The 18,542-nt window shown below is 42.1% G+C and overlaps 1 protein-coding gene and 1 long non-coding RNA gene across 6 annotated transcripts in view; one reads left to right on the top strand and one right to left on the bottom strand.

Moving 5' to 3' along the window:
• LOC122662590 (phototropin-2-like) overlaps positions 1-18,542 on the top strand; it is a 98,250-nt gene that overhangs the window by 41,808 nt on the left and 37,900 nt on the right. For all 5 annotated transcript variants that reach the window (XM_043858259.1, XM_043858261.1, XM_043858258.1 and 2 more), the window contains exon 14: positions 12,223-12,307. In XM_043858259.1, coding sequence (XP_043714194.1) covers positions 12,223-12,307 — 85 coding nt within the window. The remainder of the gene's footprint in view (positions 1-12,222; positions 12,308-18,542) is intronic.
• On the bottom strand, positions 644-6,562 carry LOC122662592. Its single transcript, XR_006333058.1, has 2 exons — positions 6,469-6,562; positions 644-697 (listed from the first exon to the last, which is right to left on the bottom strand). It is a non-coding gene; the product is annotated as an uncharacterized LOC122662592 (long non-coding RNA).

Genomic DNA, 18,542 nt, shown 5'->3' with positions numbered 1-18,542 from the left:
GGTGGGAGAGAGACGTCGACTTGCTAGAGAGGAAGAAAGCGAGGGAAAGAGGAGAAAACCCAAATTGTTTTTTTTGTTTTTTTTGGGGGGGGGGGGGGGAGGGAGGAGAGAAAGGAGACAACAATCTCAACTCAAATAAACTAAATTTAATCAAATCCATTCAATCAAATAGTGGGGAGGCTAAGCCTCTTACAAATATTTATAAAACTGAACAGAAAAGTGAATTAAAACAGAATTCTAAACTATCCTAGACTCTCCACGTCGACTGTTGTTGAAGGAGTGCCTTGCTGACTGAATTAACTAATACTAAATAGTAAAGAAATAAGAAATCCAAATTAAAAGGAAACAACTCTCCATCTCAGGTTGTCTTGGAGAGTCATTCCTTGACTGTAACACTGAAATAAATAAAGAAAAGTTAACCCAAACAGAAAGGGAACCTCCTCCCAGCTGCAGGCTGTGATTAGGTGCCGTAAACTATTTTAACAACTTAACTCACGAAGGCTGGATGTATTTAATATTATCTCAGCCTGTCTAAATAACAGGACAACAATGAAAAAAGGGATAAACTCGTAAAATCTAGCCATGACTTGCTGGAGACGAGATTCCTGAAAATCTGGAAATTCTGGCTCGCAAGGTGGTGTTGAAGCTTTCAAACTGGGCCCCATGAATTGGATAAGCTTTATCTGGTTCACAAAACCTAGTGCAATTCCGGGTTCCAAAACCCTTAAATTTCGATCACTATGGTCCCACAGGTGACAAATATTTCGAATTGAATGAGTAGTGGCATTTTCTTTATATTCGGAACAATTTAGAGACCTTGCAAAGAGGTGAACAGAATCTGGGAATAGAATTAGTTTCAATGAAAATGGCTAAGTTGGAATTTTAGGGAAGATTGGAGAAGTTAAAACAGAATTCAGAATTACATGTAGTTTTGAAAAAAAATTCAGTTCTGGCAGTATTTACCAAACACTACCCAGAGTTGTACTTGAGAGTAAATACTTTTTGAAATTCCAGAACTTTAGAGGAAAGAGGGACGGTAAAACAGGGACTACAAGAAGAGAGTTCTACCCTTTAAAACCCCATCAAATAGAGAATTAGAGATGTATCTTCCCAACAGGATCACCCAGGCCTAGCAAGCGATTCCAACCAGAAAATAAGGTTCCAAAGCAACCATGTATGGATCAATGGTGAGTAATGTAAGACTAGGATAATAGTCCCAATAACCCACAAAAATCAAATTAACAATAAAAGTAAAAAATTAGCAGGTTATGGTTCTAAGCCAAACCAGCCAAGAGAATACCACCACAATAGGAATCGAGTGTAGCTAGTAGAGAGGGAAGGCTATGCTGAAAGTTTCAAAAAATTCCAATGGTGGAATTGGGAGATATAGCTTCAACACCAAATTAGCAGGTACAGCTCTGCAGGCCAAACCAGCCACCAGTTGGGGCTCAAGTTTGTATCGAGTGGAGGTCCCTTGGAGATGAAACTCTGATGCAATTTTGAGTCAGTTCTGAATTCTGATGAAAGGTTGAAGAGATCTGAGTTGGTGATGAAATTAGAAGGTTTAAGCTGTAGAGCAAACCAGCCCACAGAATGGGCTCAAACTGGGATCCAAGTAGGCCTCCTTTAGGCGTGATTCAACCCTCAAAACTCTGCTGGAAACAGAGTGCAGGTCTTCAAGTTATGGTGGTTCGATTGGGGCTGGAAGCAGGAGCAGCAGCAGGCCAGCAGCAAGGTGATTCGATCCTCCTTACTGAAGAATAACAGCAGCAGCAGCAGCAGTAGCAGTAGCACTCGAATGATCTTCTCAATGGATGAAGCTGTCACAATGTCACAGCAGCACTTAGAGTTCGATGGTGGGACAGAGCAGATGGAGAAGGAGAAGATAGAAAACAGAAGGTTGGAGGTTAGATGGACTAGGCTCTCACAGCCCGGCTCCTTCAGCCCTTCAAGTCACACACACAACTTGAGAAAGGAATCATACTTGCAGCAAAAGAAATTTTCATTCAGCTATGTAAATCATGGGGAGCCTCTAAGGGCTGTTACATATAAATAAAAAGACATAACTTGCCTCTCAAGCTTTAACAAAATAGAAACTAACAAAATTTAGTAACTAGGAATGATATGAAATAGAAACTAATATTTAGAAACATGAAAATAGTATATAATCTTCTCAAGTGCAGCCGATCCTTTCCTTCTTGTCAAAACTGGAGTCTAATATGGTCCCCTCATAGATAGTATCGGGCAGCAGCTGTGTTGAAGTAAGACTGAGTGATATTAACTAAAATACCCCCACGATTCTCCTAAGAATATTCTCACCAAGTCAAAATAAGGGGTTGTGACACTGTTCACATGAACAATGTTTTGGCCTCTTTTTCTTCATGTTTTGTCCTACATCAGTGAGTTGCACAAATTTCATGAAAAGAGAGTAAGAAACTAAGACGGATGATTAAACAATAGCAAACCAGTACCCAATCAATGGATTTAAGAGAAATTAATGACAGAAACTTACGTACCAGATTTGAGTTCAGTCAAACTAAGTTTCAGAATAAAAGGCGTATCCAGTGCATGAAGCTCCACTGCAGGGTCTGGGGAGGGTTATAATGTACGCAGCCTTACCGCTGCTTTCGTAGAGAGGTTGTTTCCAGACTCAAATCTGTGACCACTTGGTCACAGTGGAGCAACTTTAATGTTGTGCCAAGGCCCACCATCTTCAAACTAAGTAGAATAATAGCTAGAAAACAGGGGAACGACCTGTAGCAGGAAAGAAATGTGGTAATGGGTATATGGGTAGAATTGTCTTATTTGTTCATAGGGTTATTTTGGTCTTGTTTTTATTCTAGAATGTTCTCCTTTACATTATAAATAAAGAGGGACTGTGTCATATTAGACACAATTCTGATTTTTCCCATTCTCTAACATGGTATTAGAGCGGGATCGTCCTAGGGATCCACAACTGTAATCAATACATCTCTCTCCCTCTTCTCTCTTTATTTTTATTTTTATTTTTTTCTCATTGCCACGGTACCACCACCATTGCCCAGCCCTTCCCCCACCATTTAAACCCTACCGCCTCCCTCTCCGTCACACACTCCCAGCGGCTCTCCCCTCACTTCTAGCGACACCCAGAGCCAGTGGGAGAACCTCCCATCAACTGCTGCAACCCTCAGTGGCTCCTTTTTAGACCACCGAGGGCCCCTTTTGTTCCTTCTTTTGTTCGATTGGCTCTTCTGTCGTACTGTGATGAAGTAAAGAGAGCCTGCGAATTTTTTTTCTCTGTGATCTTCTTCCCGGAGTTGCACTTGGAATCGATTTAGGCATTGATGCCTACTTTTCTTATGTGTTTGTGATTCCCAGGGCCACTCCCTGCTTGTTTTGATTTTTTTTGGGAGACTTCTACCATTTTTCTTCCCCTTGTGATTAAAATTCAGGCGCTCTATTATGCCTGGGACTTCTGAGATCTCTTTTGCATCCACTGGGATGGATGCTTCTCGTCAGGGAAAATATTTCTGTTTCCCAGCTTGTTCAGTTAAGTTGGATGGCACGAATTATTTGATGTGGTCACGCTTGTGCTGTATTTCCATTTGCTCCCGTGGATTTTATGGGTACCTTACTGGTGATGCTGTGAAACCCACTTTTGCCGGAGCAACTTTTGACAAGTGGGAGTATGAGAATAATTCAGTTATGGCTTTTCTTATCGATTCCATGCAACCACAAATTGCCCGTGGCTATCTTCTCCTTGATTCAGCTGCCAAGATTTGGAAAGCTGCTCAAGATACATATTCCCAAGTTGGGAACGATGCTCAGGTCTATGAACTCCGCAAAAAGGTACATGAACTAAAACAAAAAGACCTCACTTTGTCACAGTATTATGCTGAATTATGCAGTCTGTAGCAAGAGCTGGATTTTTATAAAGAGTTTCAGGCTACCACAACGGTTGATGCAACCAATTTCAAAAAGTAGGAAGACAAATTGCGTGTTTTATGATTTCTTAGCTGGTCTCAATGTTGAATATGAACAACTCTGTGCACAGGTGCTAAACCGTGAGTCCTTTCCTACCGTTGAGCAGGTTTATTCTATGATCCAACTGGAGGATAGCCGTTGTTCTGTCATGCTTCCACAGCTTACATCGGCAACCCCAGAACGATCAGCCATTTTTTCTGGTATTCAGCCCTGTGGTGAAGCCCCCTGGACTAGCGACTCCTCATTTGAGAAGCCCCCTGTGAAGTGTGACTATTGTGGGAAAAAACGCTACACCAAGGAATATTGTTGGAAATTACATGGCAACCCATCTGATGCATCCGGTCGGGTCGTGGCTGTGGGAACTCAAACCAGGCCTACAACACCGAAACAACCGAACATGCTCCTTTTGATCCTGCTGCACCCGACTCCACTTTGTCCCCTGATGAGCTTATTGCTTTTCATTGCCTCCTTTCTGGCTTGGATCAGCCAGCCTCAGCTTCTTCTACTACTATTGCTTCCCCTGTTGCTCCTCACAGTGCCAATTCAGGTATTTATTTTGCCGGTCATGGTATGTCTATTCCCACCAGTCCTTGGATTATTGATTCCGGAGCCTCTGATCACATGACTGGTTCCCCTCATTTGTTTTTTCAATATTTTCCATGTTATGGAAAAGAAAAGGTTCGAGTTGCTGATGGGTCTCTCTCGTATTTTTGGGGAAGGCTCCATCAAATGCTCTCCCTCCTTATCTCTTTCCTCTATTTTACAAATTCCTAATTTTTCAACTAACCTATTATCCATTAGTAGTCTTACTTCCAATCTCAATTGCAAAGTCACATTTTTTCCTTCTCACTGTGTTTTTCAGGATCTGGTGACAGGGGCAACGATTGGCTCTGGTAGGGTGCACAACGGTTTATATATGCTTGATGAAGACTCCTCTCGGGTTTCTGGTCAGGCTCTTCAGACACTTTCTCCTGCTGTTTTGGATTTGCTGCAGCTGCATAGGCGTTTAGGACATCCCCCCTTAGGAACTTTAGCTAATTTATTTTCTTCTTTTCAGCATTGTAAGTCGAGTGATTTTTTCTGTGAGGCTTGTGTTTTGGCCACACAGACTCGATTTGTTTTTTCTAGTTCAAATAATAAAAGTGCCACTACTTTTTCTTTAATCCACTTTGATATTTGGGGACCCTCTCGTGTTACATCTATCAATGGCTTCTACTGGTTTGTTACTTTTATTGATTGTCACTGTAGGACAACCTGGCTGTATATAATGAAAACTAAGGGTGAAGTTTTTTCTTGTTTCCAACACTTCCATCGTATGGTTCAGATGCAGTTCACTGCCACAATTAAAATAATTCGCAGTGATAATGGGCGTGAATACCTGGAGAGTTCATTTCAGTCCTATCTTGCTGCCTATGGCATTTTACATCAAACTAGTTGTGTTGACACACTTGCCCAGAATGGAGTTGCCGAAAGGAAAAATCGGCATCTCTTAGAGGTTGCCCGTTCCCTTAGGTTTGAAATGCATGTTCCTCCACAATATAGGGGTGATGCAGTGTTGACCGCGGCATTCCTCATCAATCGCATGCCCTCCTGCGTGCTTTATTTTCGTTCTCCTCTTGATGTTCTTCAAGGGTCCTCTACCTTTTCCGTCCCTGCTAAAGTTTTTGGCTGTGTTTGTTACGCTCGTAATCATCATTCCCTTGGGAAACTTGAACCTTGTAGTTTCCGCTGCATTTTTTTGGGCTACTTTGCCACCCAGACGGATATGGGTAGAATTGTTTTATTTGTTCATAGGGTTATTTTGGTCTTATTTTTATTATAGAATGTTCTTCTTTACATTATAAATAAAGAGGGACTGTGTTATATTAGACACAAGTCTGATTTTTCCTCGAACAAGGAAGAACAGAAGTAACAATAAAAGAAGAAGAAGAAGAACAGAGGAGGAGGAGATGGATGAGTCACACCTGAGAAGAGGAACTCATATCTGAATCGAGCACAGGGAAATGGGGACGAGGAAGACCATCACTGGTCCTTGACACCATGCAAGCAACATTCTTAGCAACATAGTTGTCAAGGCGTCTAGGTGACCCAAGGCGTTGGAGAGGGTCCAAAGTCAAGCCGACACCAATTAGGCGACCAAGGAGCCCAAATTGACCAAGGCGCCTGGACGCCTAGGCGACGCCTTGACAACTATGCTTAGCAGAATAACTTTCTTTTCAATTCTAAACCTGTTGATGGGTTGATTACAACTTCTTATATAACTCTAAAAACAGAAAAATAGCAACTAACTAGAAATAGAAAATCAACAGATACTAGGACTTTACTTCCCTAAATCGATAAGATCGGATATATAGAAACTTCTAATACTAGGACTAACTTGCGACAGACATACGCCCCACGATTAAGTTAACAACTACTAAGTTTAAAAGATAAATGTAATTACAAGAATGTCCCTGACAAATAAACAAAACCCCTAACTAACTCAACGTGTAACTGCATCAAAACCAGGTTTGAACCAAACTTGAACCATGGGATCAGTTGTGAACCAGAAAATTGACCCAAAACCAGAACCGCAAGGCTGCCGTGATCATGTTCCTGCATTAAGAAAATTGATTTCCAATATTACATCCCTAATTCAATCTGTGGGATACTTTAATTGGCTTATTTTGCTACTCAAACATGAGCTACATGTAAAGGAGGACTGATGACAAGATCATAAGACTGTTTGAACCCCATTTGATCTGATGTTGAAACTTTGGATGGTTCAATCTATGTTCTTACAGTTATTTGCTAACACTTCCTTTCCCAAAAAAAAATAAAAAAAAATGCAAGGTGTCCTGGGTTGGTTCAGGCAGTTGACTGTTCAATTATCCAGTCTGAGCTCTTACTGTGTCAATGGTTCTTGAGCAGAGGGCAGTTCAAGGTCTCTCATCACAATTAGAAACCTGGATGGTTGATGCTTCTAGTTGTCTTACCATCCTGTCCGCTCTAGTGTTCGGAATACTGGAAAAGTCAGAACTAGTCCAGTTCGGCCTGGATGAGGAAAACATCCATTATCCATTGGTGTGTAACACTGCAAAAAGGGTATTAGGGGTTGTTTACTTGATAAGGGTACTTAATTTAATACATATGGGTACCGACATGTATTTGTTAAAAAACCCTTTTATGTAATTGCTCTAGATGCATCATGTCGACTGCTGGTAAGATCTCTCATGTTCTTGAAAATTGGTACTTATAGTTGTCCAGTCTATACTAGACATGTTCTGGAGTTAACAATTGATTGTTTAGCTGGCCAAGTTTTCAAGTATAAACATGGGGTTTGGGAGATGCAATATCAGTTGTCAAATGGGTCTTTGTTTATAAAATCCCAGAGTCTTGGTTCATCAATTTCTAGTAGTTTGTCAGTCTGTGGTCATGAGGTCTTACCTTTATACCTCATTATAGTCATTTTTCCAAAATAGCAATTTACACATACTTCCTAATAGTTTTGCATGTTTATCATTGATTTTAGCATATCCAAGTATATCCACACATATTTACAAAATTTTCTCCCAAATTTGACTTACCAGTGCTCCCAATAGTACTGATGCTTTAATCCTTGACTTGAAGTATAACCAATGAGAGTAATGCTGTCTGATTTTAATTTTCTGAATATGTTTTGGGAGCCTATTGTTCAAAAAGGAGAGTGTAGTAACACGTCACATCATTTCTTTGTAATTTCCTTATCAGAACCACATATCTGGGTTGGGCAGTTACCAATGCTTTTATTTTCGTTATAAGCCTATATAATTTTCACAGCAAGTACCACCTTGGGGAGAGGGCGGGCCTTGGTGCAATGGTAAGGTTGCTCCATTGTGACCAGTGTTCATGGGTTTGTGTCTGGAAACAGCCTCTCTGCGAAAGCAGGTAATGTAGTCCTAGAATAGGAATTAATCCCACTAGGAACCAAGTGGAACCAAGCTTAGGGTAAGCCTGCTGTTTAGGGCTGATTAGGGGCTGTTTTAGGGCAAAATTAGGGTTTAGGATGGGAATTTGGGAATGGGGTTTATAGGGTTTTAATCTGCAGGTTTAGAGGGTCATTATGATATAAAAATATCTGGATTTGGTTAGGTTTCAAAATTCTGCAGATTTAGGGTTACGGTTCCGGGTTTTTAAAATTAGGAAAATAGCCAAAACTAGGGTTTACAGTAGGATTCAGGGGCAGGGATTAAGGTCGAGTGTTAGAGAGACTAGGGGGAAGGTTCGGCTGCAGCAAGAAGGTTTTCTGATGGCTGAATATGTCCCAGCAGAAAATTAGGGTTTTTTAGGGTTTAAAGGATAAGAGGGATTTTAGGGTTTGGCTGGACAGAATGGGCAGCAAGTCTGGTCGAGTGGGGGAGATGGTATGGGAAGGCTGTGGTCTGATTTTGGTGTAAAACAGAGGTAGGATAATGGCTGGATAATGCCTAGATGATCTAGGGTTTTGGAAATTTAAATAGAAAAACAAGAGGGATCGAATGGGGGAGGGAAGGAAACTAAACAGAAATTTAAATCTCAACTTACTATAGGATTCCACCGGCAGCAAGTTAAGGGATGAAGGATGAAATCACCTTCGAAGAGAGACCCTCCCAGCGGCGTAAGGAGTCGTAGGATTCCACCCACCCGTCCACCTTGATGTACCCACAAGGATGCAAACACTCAAAGGAGCAGAACAACAGCAGCAGTTGGCCAGCAACAGAAAACAGTCTTTTAATTCAAATTTCAATTGTCGGGGAAGCCTCCCACGATCTCTTATATTTATAATAAGGCCATAGGCCAATTCCTACTACAAATTAAATACCTCTCCTTCACAAAAACGTGGAAGGGAGAGGTTTAAGTCTAATTAATTACCTAAAACAGTGTAATGATTTAACTACCCCTACTAACTTAAAAATAAAAGAATCTAACTTAGAACAATTAACTTAAGTGAAGATTCCATACTAGCCAATAGGATATAAGAACCTATTAGCCAATAGGAACATTTCACTTAAATTAGACCAATTGAACCAATTGGATGCAACCAATTTAAGCCGGTTCAATCTAAAAAACAGAAAAATAACTATGGAAAAATAGAAATCCTAGCCTACGGCTCCCTATTTAAACCCTAAGTTCAAGGTTTCTTCTTCTTCTTCTTCTTCTTCCTTCTTGGAGCTGCATCAACTCTCCCCGTCTTGAAAACATTCGTCCCCGATGAATGGCTGGAGATCACAGAATGGTCTTCCAAATCAGGGTCGAGTTGCTTGAGTTCATCTTCAGCGGATGGTGCAATTTTGTATGCGGACAGCAGCTCTTTGGAGGACGAAGAAGATTGCAAATCTGGCTGGACAGCAGCCTCTTGACGAATTACATGAACACCTTGTAAATCTTCATCATCAAAATAATGTTCATCATCGTCAGGGGGAAGTGCATGAATGTGAATGCCGCCTTGGTCTTCATCTTCACCTTGAACTTCTTCTTTTTCAGCCACGTTGAGAGGCTTCTTCTTATGTGAGCAGTCCCTAGCGATATGTCCCTTGTCTTGACAATAATAGCAAGTAAAGGGGTCATTGCGGCCCATAGGAGTCTTGCCCTTGTCATCCACACGTGGGGGAACAGCAGGACGAGATGTGTTGCCTATAGAGGAACCTTGTTTTGAGGTGCTAGTGTTGATGTAGGCCGGCTTGGAAGTAGAACCCGGCTGTTTACATGAAGTTAATAGCTCCTCTGCTTTCAAGGCCTTCTCAAAACAATCTCGAACATCTACAACATCAACCACTCCAATTGTCCTGTTGATCTCACTTGATAGTCCCAATCTGAACCTGGAAAGCATTTGGATGCCCTCCTCCCTAATGCCAGTGCGAGAAGAAAGAGCATTGAATTGCCTTATGTACTCAGTTACAGTCATGGTCCCTTGGCAGAGGGAGTTGAATTTATCCTGCATCTGAGACCTGAAGTGCCTTGGTAAGTATTGCTTGCTTGCTCAGGTCATATTTCATGTCTTCCCAAGCGCGAGGTGCAGTACCATTGAAGTCCATCTCTCTTTCAGCAGTTCTCCACCACTCACGTGCAGCTCCGACAAGCTTAGCACAGATTAACTTCATTTTCCCTTCTTCAGATAGATCATACCAATCGAAATAGTCTTCTATTGTAGCAAGCCAATCATAAAACACTTGAGGGTCAGAATTACCATCGAATTCTTTCAGCTCAAGCTTCACCTTCTGGTTACCTGTATGTCGCCGATTAGTACCTTGGTCTCCAGTGAAGTAGGACCTCATATACTCTTCAAAAGTGGGCTGCCGACCTCTGTCTCTGTCCCGGTCTTCTCTATCTCTGTCTCTGTAGCCTCGGTGGTGATCTCTGTGTTCCCGAGAAGGCTCACGGGCATATCTAGATCTGTCCCGACGATCTCTATAGTAGTCTCTATCATCTCTGTCATCTCGATCAGTCCTGAATCTGTCCCTGTGACCTATATGTCCATCTCTATAACCCCTGTAGTCATCTCTAGGGCTCCCATCTCTGTTAGGCAGTCTCTGTACCACTGAATGGGGTTGATACCTGTCCTCTTCTATGGGTACATTGCTGTCCCCATTAGCTGTAAGCTGCCTATGTTCAATTACTTGCAGCCTTTCAGCCATAGCTCTCTGTTCAACCCTAAGGTCTTCAAACAAGGTCTTCTGGTCTGCAGTAAATTTCCTGAACATCTCTAGCATGGCTGCCATGGGGTCGGGTGGTTGTGGCAGCACCGGGTTGCCATGTTCATCCATGGCTTTGATACCAAAATAATGTAGTCCTAGAATAGGAATTAATCCCACTAGGAACCAAGTAGAACCAAGCTTAGGGTAAGCCTGCTGTTTAGGGCTGATTAGGGGCTGTTTTAGGGCAAAATTAGGGTTTAGGATGGGAATTTGGGAATGGGGTTTATAGGATTTTAATCTGCAGGTTTAGAGGGTCATTATGATATAAAAATATCTGGATTTGGTTAGGTTTCAAAATTCTGCAGATTTAGGGTTACGGTTCTGGGTTTTTAAAATTAGGAAAATAGCCAAAACTAGGGTTTACAGTAGGATTCAGGGGCAGGGATTAAGGTCAAGTGTTAGAGAGACTAGGGGGAAGGTTCGGCTGCAGCAGGAAGGCTTTCTGATGGCTGAATATGTCCCAGCAGAAAATTAGGGTTTTTTAGGGTTTAAAGGATAAGAGGGATTTTAGGGTTTGGCTGGACAGAATGGGCAGCAAGTCTGGTCGAGTGGGGGAGATGGTATGGGAAGGCTGTGCCTTGATTTTGGTGTAAAACAGAGGTAGGATGATGGCTGGATAATGCCTAGATGATCTAAGGTTTTGGAAATTCAAATAGAAAAACAAGAGGGATCGAATGGGGGAGGGAAGGAAACTAAAAACAGAAATTTAAATCTCAACTTAGTATAGGAATCCACCGGCAGCAAGTTAAGGGATGAAGGATGAAATCACCTTTGCAGAGAGAGACCCTCCCAGCCGTCACGGCGTAAGGAGTCGTAGGATTCCACCCACCCTTCCACTTTGATGTACCCACAAGGATGCAAACACTCAAAGGAGCAGAACAACAGCAGCAGTCGGCCAGCAATAGAAAACAGTCTTTTAATTCAAATTTCAATTGTCGGGGAAGCCTCCCACGATCTCTTATATTTATAATAAGGCCATAGGCCAATTCCTACTACAAATTAAATATCTCTCCTTCACAAAAACGTGGAAGGGAGAGGTTTAAGTCTAATTAATTACTTAAAACAGTGTAATGACTTAACTACCCCTACTAACTTAAAAATAAAAGAATCTAACTTAGAACAATTAACTTAAGTGAAGATTCCATACTAGCCAATAGGATATAAGAACCTATTAGCCAATAGGAACATTTCACTTAAATTAGACCAATTGAACCAATTGGATGCAACCAATTTAAGCCGGTTCAATCTAAAAAACAGAAAAATAACTATGGAAAAATTGAAATCCTAGCCTACGGCTCCCTATTTAAACCCTAAGTTCAAGGTTTCTTCTTCTTCTTCTTCCTTCTTGGAGCTGCATCAGCAGGGGTATGGATGCATACATTATGACCCTCCCCAGACCCTGCAGTGGCGGGAGCCTCGTGCACTGGGTACGCCCTTTTTTAGGTGCCACCTTGGGGAACCAGTAATAGATTAAAAAGTTACCTGAATCGTTCGCACCAGTGTGCTTCTTCAAATTTGCCGAATTTCATTCTTTGGTATCTGATTAGATTATTTGGTCATTTTGCAGTGTTCATTTGGTGGAATTGGACGGTACAGGTGAATTGTATGCTATGAAGGCTATGGACAAATCTGTACTGCTAAGCCGTAACAAGGTATGAATATTAACAAGATGGGATGAGTTAGTTCTTCATGATACTGATGGTACTTTTTTTGCTGGAGATATTTAACATTGTTTTGCAGCAATTGTATACAACCTATACAATTGTTAGAAAACAGAAACTCTGAATCTTTTGTTGTTTGTTTTACCTGAGTATCTGCAATTAGTGAATGATGCTTTTCTGCTATGTTATTAATGCTGCTTGTTGCGGTCATGTATTCTCCTCGGAGCCACGTGGATCTAATGTATGGTATTAATGAGGTTGATCTAGCAAAGGTTGGATCTTGTTTTCCATCATGTGGACACTGATCTGGCCATTCCAACCAATAGATGACCCTCTGGATTAGCCATATGCCAGAGCAAAGATTGTCTGGTTGGATCAATTTTCCACTATGTTGACACTGACCTGGCTTGGTTGGATTACCCATATGCCAGGTTTAGTGCTCCAACTCAAGCGTATAACCAACTTGTGTTGGATTTATCCCCTTGTATTATCAGCTGTTCAACCTTTTTCAAAATAATTACAAATTAATAGACGATGATTGGAATATGTGTTTACAAAGTTTGAATGCCACTAAGCTGCCATGTGGTGGGAACTGGGAAATAGATTTACCCTTAGCTGGTTGGTCCTCCCACAGAAAGGAGCCATATTTGTGTGCTTGTCAGTTATGCTTATATTAGATTTGTGGAGTTTATCCAATAGAAAGATTAATGGGTCACGTAGGAGCATAGAACTTATTAGTTGTGTAATGAAGCTGGAAAGATGAGATATCATCAATACATTTCCTGGTTGGTTGAAACAGAGGAGTTCTGCATCCTATTTGATGTTCCTACTGTTAGAGTTGTTAGTACATCTTGTGGGGGTAGTTCTGTCATTGTCATATTATAAGACATGACCAAGTTGTATTTTTCTTGTTCTTATTTTATTTCCCTTTACCTCCCTAGGGAGGCCTGTGTGATTTAGAAGAGATTATTAATGAAGTAATATGTGTGTTGAGAATCACTCAACACACACAATCGATTCTCTCATTCCCTTCTCTTCTTCTTCTCTTCTCTTCTCTTCTATCCTTCTTCTTCTTGCTGTAAATCTCATCTCTCTTACTAGATTCGATCCATCTTTAAGTTCCAACTTGGTATCAGAGCTAAGCAATCTGGTTTGAGAGTCGACTAAGCTTTGCTGTCTTGCTCTTCACCTCTCTTTGGAACCCTAAGAGGACAAAGGGGTTCCATTAGAGGCTGTACTATGTGAAGTATACACATACTACACTATTTGGTGGTTCATTCTTCAAACCCACACACCATGGATGAAGTTTAGTGGCTGTTGTTGAAGATTGAAGCTCTTACAGCCACCCTGTTTTTTCCGCCAGCTGAAGGAGTGTTTCTCTCATTTCTCCCTCATCTTCTCATCTTTTGGGAAGAGGTTTGCTGCTTGTGGATCGCCTAGGGGTACCCTTTTGAACCCCCCACCACTCGGTTGAAGAAAGAGCCTGTTTGAGGAGCATAGCTCCAAACTGTGACACTTTCAAGTCTGTCAGCTCTGTTTTTTTTGTCTCCGGCCTTTTTTTTAAGCTCGAGTATCGTGGATGTGTTTTGGTGTATCCGAATGAAGTTGTTTGTTCTTTTTACATCTGTTGTTGCTATGGACTGAAGGTTATTGGGTATTAGAGCAGTTTGATTGATGTTATACAAGCCTTTACTGCCTATACACTTGCTGTTTTTTGGTATTGGTTCTCTGTTTGGTTGCTTTGGCTGTTGGGGACTTGGTTTCTGGTCTGCCTACTTGTTTGGGTTGAGGGTACTCCCCATTTGAGCAGCCCACTATTGTTTGTTGGAGTGTTCGCCCATGATGTCTCACGTATGCCGGACAAGATTACGAGGTCGGTGGACCAACTACACCGGCGGACTAAGTAGTGGTTTTCCAACCATGGCTTCCTTTGAGATAACCCCAACACCCAAATCTCTATTGTGAAGTTGGAAAATACCAACTACTTGGATTGGTCTCGGTCTGTGAAGTTGTCCCTACGCAGTAGGGGAAAGTTTGGTTACATTACTGGGTCTATCACAGCTCCTGCTACAACTGATCCAGGCTATCTCAAGTGGGAGACTGAGAACTCCACTGTTATGACTTGGCTTATATTCTCCATGAAACTTGAGATAGGTAGGAGGTTTATGAGCAAGGAGACTGCGAAAGATGTTTGGGATAGTGTCTCCAAAGTTTTTGATAGAGTTGGAGATGCAACAAAGGTGTATCAAATTCTCCAAAAAATCATCCATATGAAACAGGGTGATAGGAGTATCTCTGAGTACTACAACTCTGTTATTAGCATGTGGAAGGAATATGATCATTATACCAACCTCCAGTTGTCCAACTCTGATGATCAGGCAAAGGTCTACAGGAGTCAAGAAAAGGAAATGATCCTTATTTTGCTTGGAGGTCTTAACCCAGAGTATGAGCCTCTTCGCCTGCAAATCTTAGGAAGATATCCCTTTCCATCTCTGGATGAAGTGTGCAGCTACTTGCAAAGTGAGGAAACCAGGAGAACCACTATGTATATTGCACCATCAACAGAGAGATCTGCTCTTGTTTCCAATTCCCACAGAGACTGGAAAAGTGGGGGGAAAGGCCAAGGGCTACCTCGTGGAGATCACCGTGAGAGATACAAATGTGATCATTGTGGCAAGCTTGGACACACCAAGGACAGGTGTTGGGATCTTCATGGACAGCCCCCTGGTATGCGTGGTAGTTCATCCAGTGCTCGGGGAGGAAAGCGAGGGGGAGCTAGGGCTCACTCCGTGACATCTGAGTCTGAGTCACCTGGACCCCAGCCGGCCTCTGATTCCCTCTCACAGGATGATATTGCAGCCCTCCGTCGACTGATGTCTCACCTTGGAGCGTCTGCTACTGGTTCTCCCTTTAGAGGGTCTTCTACTTCTGCCTCAGCTCTGCAAGTCTCATCTGCCCCTCCTACTGCACCCACCTGGATTATTGACTCTGGAGCCTCTGATCACATGATTGGTATGTCACAGTACTATGATTCCTACTCCATTTGCTCTGGCCGGGACAAGGTAAGGGTTGCTGATGGTTCCCTTTCTTCTGTCTCTGGTAAGGGTAATGTGCGAGTTACTCCTTCTATTTCCCTTGAGTCTGTCCTTCATGTTCCTGATTTTGCTACTAACCTACTATCAGTGAGTCACCTAACCAAATCCTTACATTGTTATGTCACTTTCTTTCCTTCCTATTGTGTCTTTCAGGATTTCGAGACAAAGAGGGTTATTGGCAGTGGGACTGAGAAAGGAGGGCTCTATCTTCTTGAACCACGATTACCTGCCCAATCTACTGCTGCAGCTTATGTTTGTGGTTGGAGTGACCATAGTACTTTGGAGTCTGTAATACTTTGGCATCAGCAGTTGGGTCATCCCTCTTTTGTTGTTATGAGGAGACAGTTACCCTACTTGTTTACTTCTTTTCCTTCATCTTATGTTTTTCAATGTGAATCTTGTCTTTTTGCTAAACATTATCGCACATCTTATCCTTATCGTGGTAATAGATCTACGGACCTTTTTCTCTTGTTCATACTGATGTTTGGGGACCTTCTCCCACTACTTCTTTATCTGGATTTCGTTACTTTGTTTCATTTGTGGATGACTATTCTCGGTCTACTTGGACTGTTTTGTTGAAACAAAAGAGTGATGTTTGTGATGCTTTTAAGGATTTTTATCATCTTATTAGTACTCAGTTTGGTACCCGCATTCAAATTGTTAGGTCTGATAAGGGGGGTGAGTACATGTATGGGGGGCTCCAACAGTTCTTTACTAATAATGGCATCCTCCATCAACTGGCTTGTGTTGACACCTTACAACAAAATGGGGTAGCTGAGCACAAAAATCGCCATTTGTTGGAAATCACCAGGGGTCTTTTCTTTGGTATGCATGTGCCTAAGACCTTCTAGTCTGATGCACTTCTTACCGCTGCATTTCTTATTAACCGGATGCCAACTCCACTCCTTGGCTCCAAATCTCCCCTAGCTCTTCTTTCTCCTCAATCCTCAGCTTTCTCCTTGCCTCTGAGAGTCTTTGGTTGTGTTTGTTATGTTCATGTCAACAAATCAGCCCGTACCAAGCTTGACCCCAAAGCTCTTAAGTGCACCTTCTTGGGCTACTCTGATTCAACCAAAGGGTATAAGTGTTACCATCCTCCTTCTCGAAGGCGACTTCTCTCCAAAGATGTCACCTTCTTTGAGTTTATCCCTTATTTTTCTTCCCCTCAACATTCTGTTCAGGGGGAGAGTACTAGCAGTGAACAGAATGCTGATGTCATTCCCTTTCTATCTCCCTTACCTACCTCTACTTCCCCATTCCTATTTGATATTGGAAAGTACAAAGAAGTGGATGTTGTTGATGATGCTGATGCTGATGGTGTTGTTGATATTGATGCTAGTAGTGGTGGTGATGCTAGTAGAAAAAAAGAATACAAGGGAATAAGATTCAAAGAAGATGGTGTATTCACAAGAGGTAAATGCTTGTTGAAGGAAAAAGGGAAGCAACCATGGTATAAGCAACCCTGCCGAAACCCCTATTTGGATCCACATCTTCAGTCTCATCCTCCTCAGTCAGGTAATTCCTCTCCTTCTGAATTAGATCTTCCCATTGCTATGAGAAAGGGGAAGAGAGCCTGTACTAACCCCATAGCCCAGTTTGTTTCCTATGACTTCATTTCTTCTACAGGTATTGCTTTTTCCACTGCCCTTGAGTCTTCTTCTATTCCCAAAAATGTCACAGAGGCCTTATCTGATCCAAAATGGATGCAAGCAATGACTGAGGAAATGGTGGCTCTAGAGAAGAACAATACTTGGACATTAGTTGATCTTCCCAGGGGGAGAACTCCAGTGGGATGTAGATGGGTTTATACAGTCAAGTATAGATCCGATGGTACAGTGGAGAGGTACAAAGCTAGACTGGTTGCAAAAGGGTATAGTCAGGTGTATGGCATTGACTACCAGGAGACTTTTGCCCCCGTAGCCAAGCATAACTCAATCAGGGTTCTTCTTTCGGTGGCAGCCAATAAAGATTGGCCAATGTACAAATTAGATGTGAAGAATGCATTTCTTCATGGAGATTTAGCAGAGGAAGTGTACATGCAACCTCCACCTGGTTTTAAGTGTCCCTCAGCTGAAGGGAAAGTGTGTCTCTTGAAGAAGGCTCTCTATGGCCTCAAGCAGTCTCCTAAGGCCTGGTTTGAGAGATTTAGACAAGCCCTCTTGAAGAATGGGTATTATCAGAGTCAAGCTGACCGCACCTTGTTTATCAGGAGAGGTAATGGTACAGTTACAGCCCTCATTGTCTATGTTGATGACATTGTGGTGACTGGGAATGATGTTGCTGAGATAAACAGATTGAAGTCTTATCTGGCTAGACAGTTTGAGATCAAAGACCTTGGACTCTTGAAATACTTCTTGGGTATTGAAGTATCTAGATCAAGGAAAGGAATCAACATTTGTCAAAAGAAATTTGTCTTTGATCTTCTGAAGGAGACAGGGATGATGGGGTGCAAACCAGCTACTTCCCCCATTGATCCGAATCATAAACTTGGTGATGAATGTGGTTCTTCTCTTATAGATGCAAGCAAGTACCAAAGGTTAGTTGGGAAACTAATCTATCTCTCCTTGACTCATCCAGACATCTCCTATGCAGTTGAAGTGGTGAGTCAGTTCATGCATGCTCCCAGAAGTGGACATCTGGATGTCGTGTATCGCATCATTAGATACTTGAAATCCTGTCCAGGAAAAGGTCTTCTATTTTCCAACCATGACCATTTGTAGATTGAAGGCTACACAGATGCTGATTGGGCTGGTTCAGTTTCTGACAGGAGATCTACTTCTGGGTATTGTACCTTTGTGGGTGGTAATCTAGTTACCTGGAGGAGCAAGAAACAACCAGTTGTAGCTAGATCCAATGCAGAAGCCGAGTTTAGGGCCATGGCCCATGGAGTATGTGAGCTTATATGGTTGAAAAGGCTTCTGTAAGACTTGAGCTTTGAAACTGAAGGGCCAATGAGACTTTATTGTGACAACAAAGCTGCCATAAGCATTGCCCATAATCCGGTTCAACATGATCGAACCAAGCATATTGAGGTTGATCGTCACTTCATCAAAGAGAAGCTGGATTTTGGGTGCATTTGTACTCCCTTTGTGAAGACAGGTGATCAAGTAGCAGATATCTTCACTAAGGGT

Source organism: Telopea speciosissima, chromosome 5 (assembly GCF_018873765.1).
Source record: "Telopea speciosissima isolate NSW1024214 ecotype Mountain lineage chromosome 5, Tspe_v1, whole genome shotgun sequence".
NCBI classification, from domain to species: Eukaryota; Viridiplantae; Streptophyta; class Magnoliopsida; order Proteales; family Proteaceae; genus Telopea; species Telopea speciosissima.
Note: the sequence above shows the minus strand (reverse complement) of the source record. Positions and strands in the feature narration are given on the sequence as shown.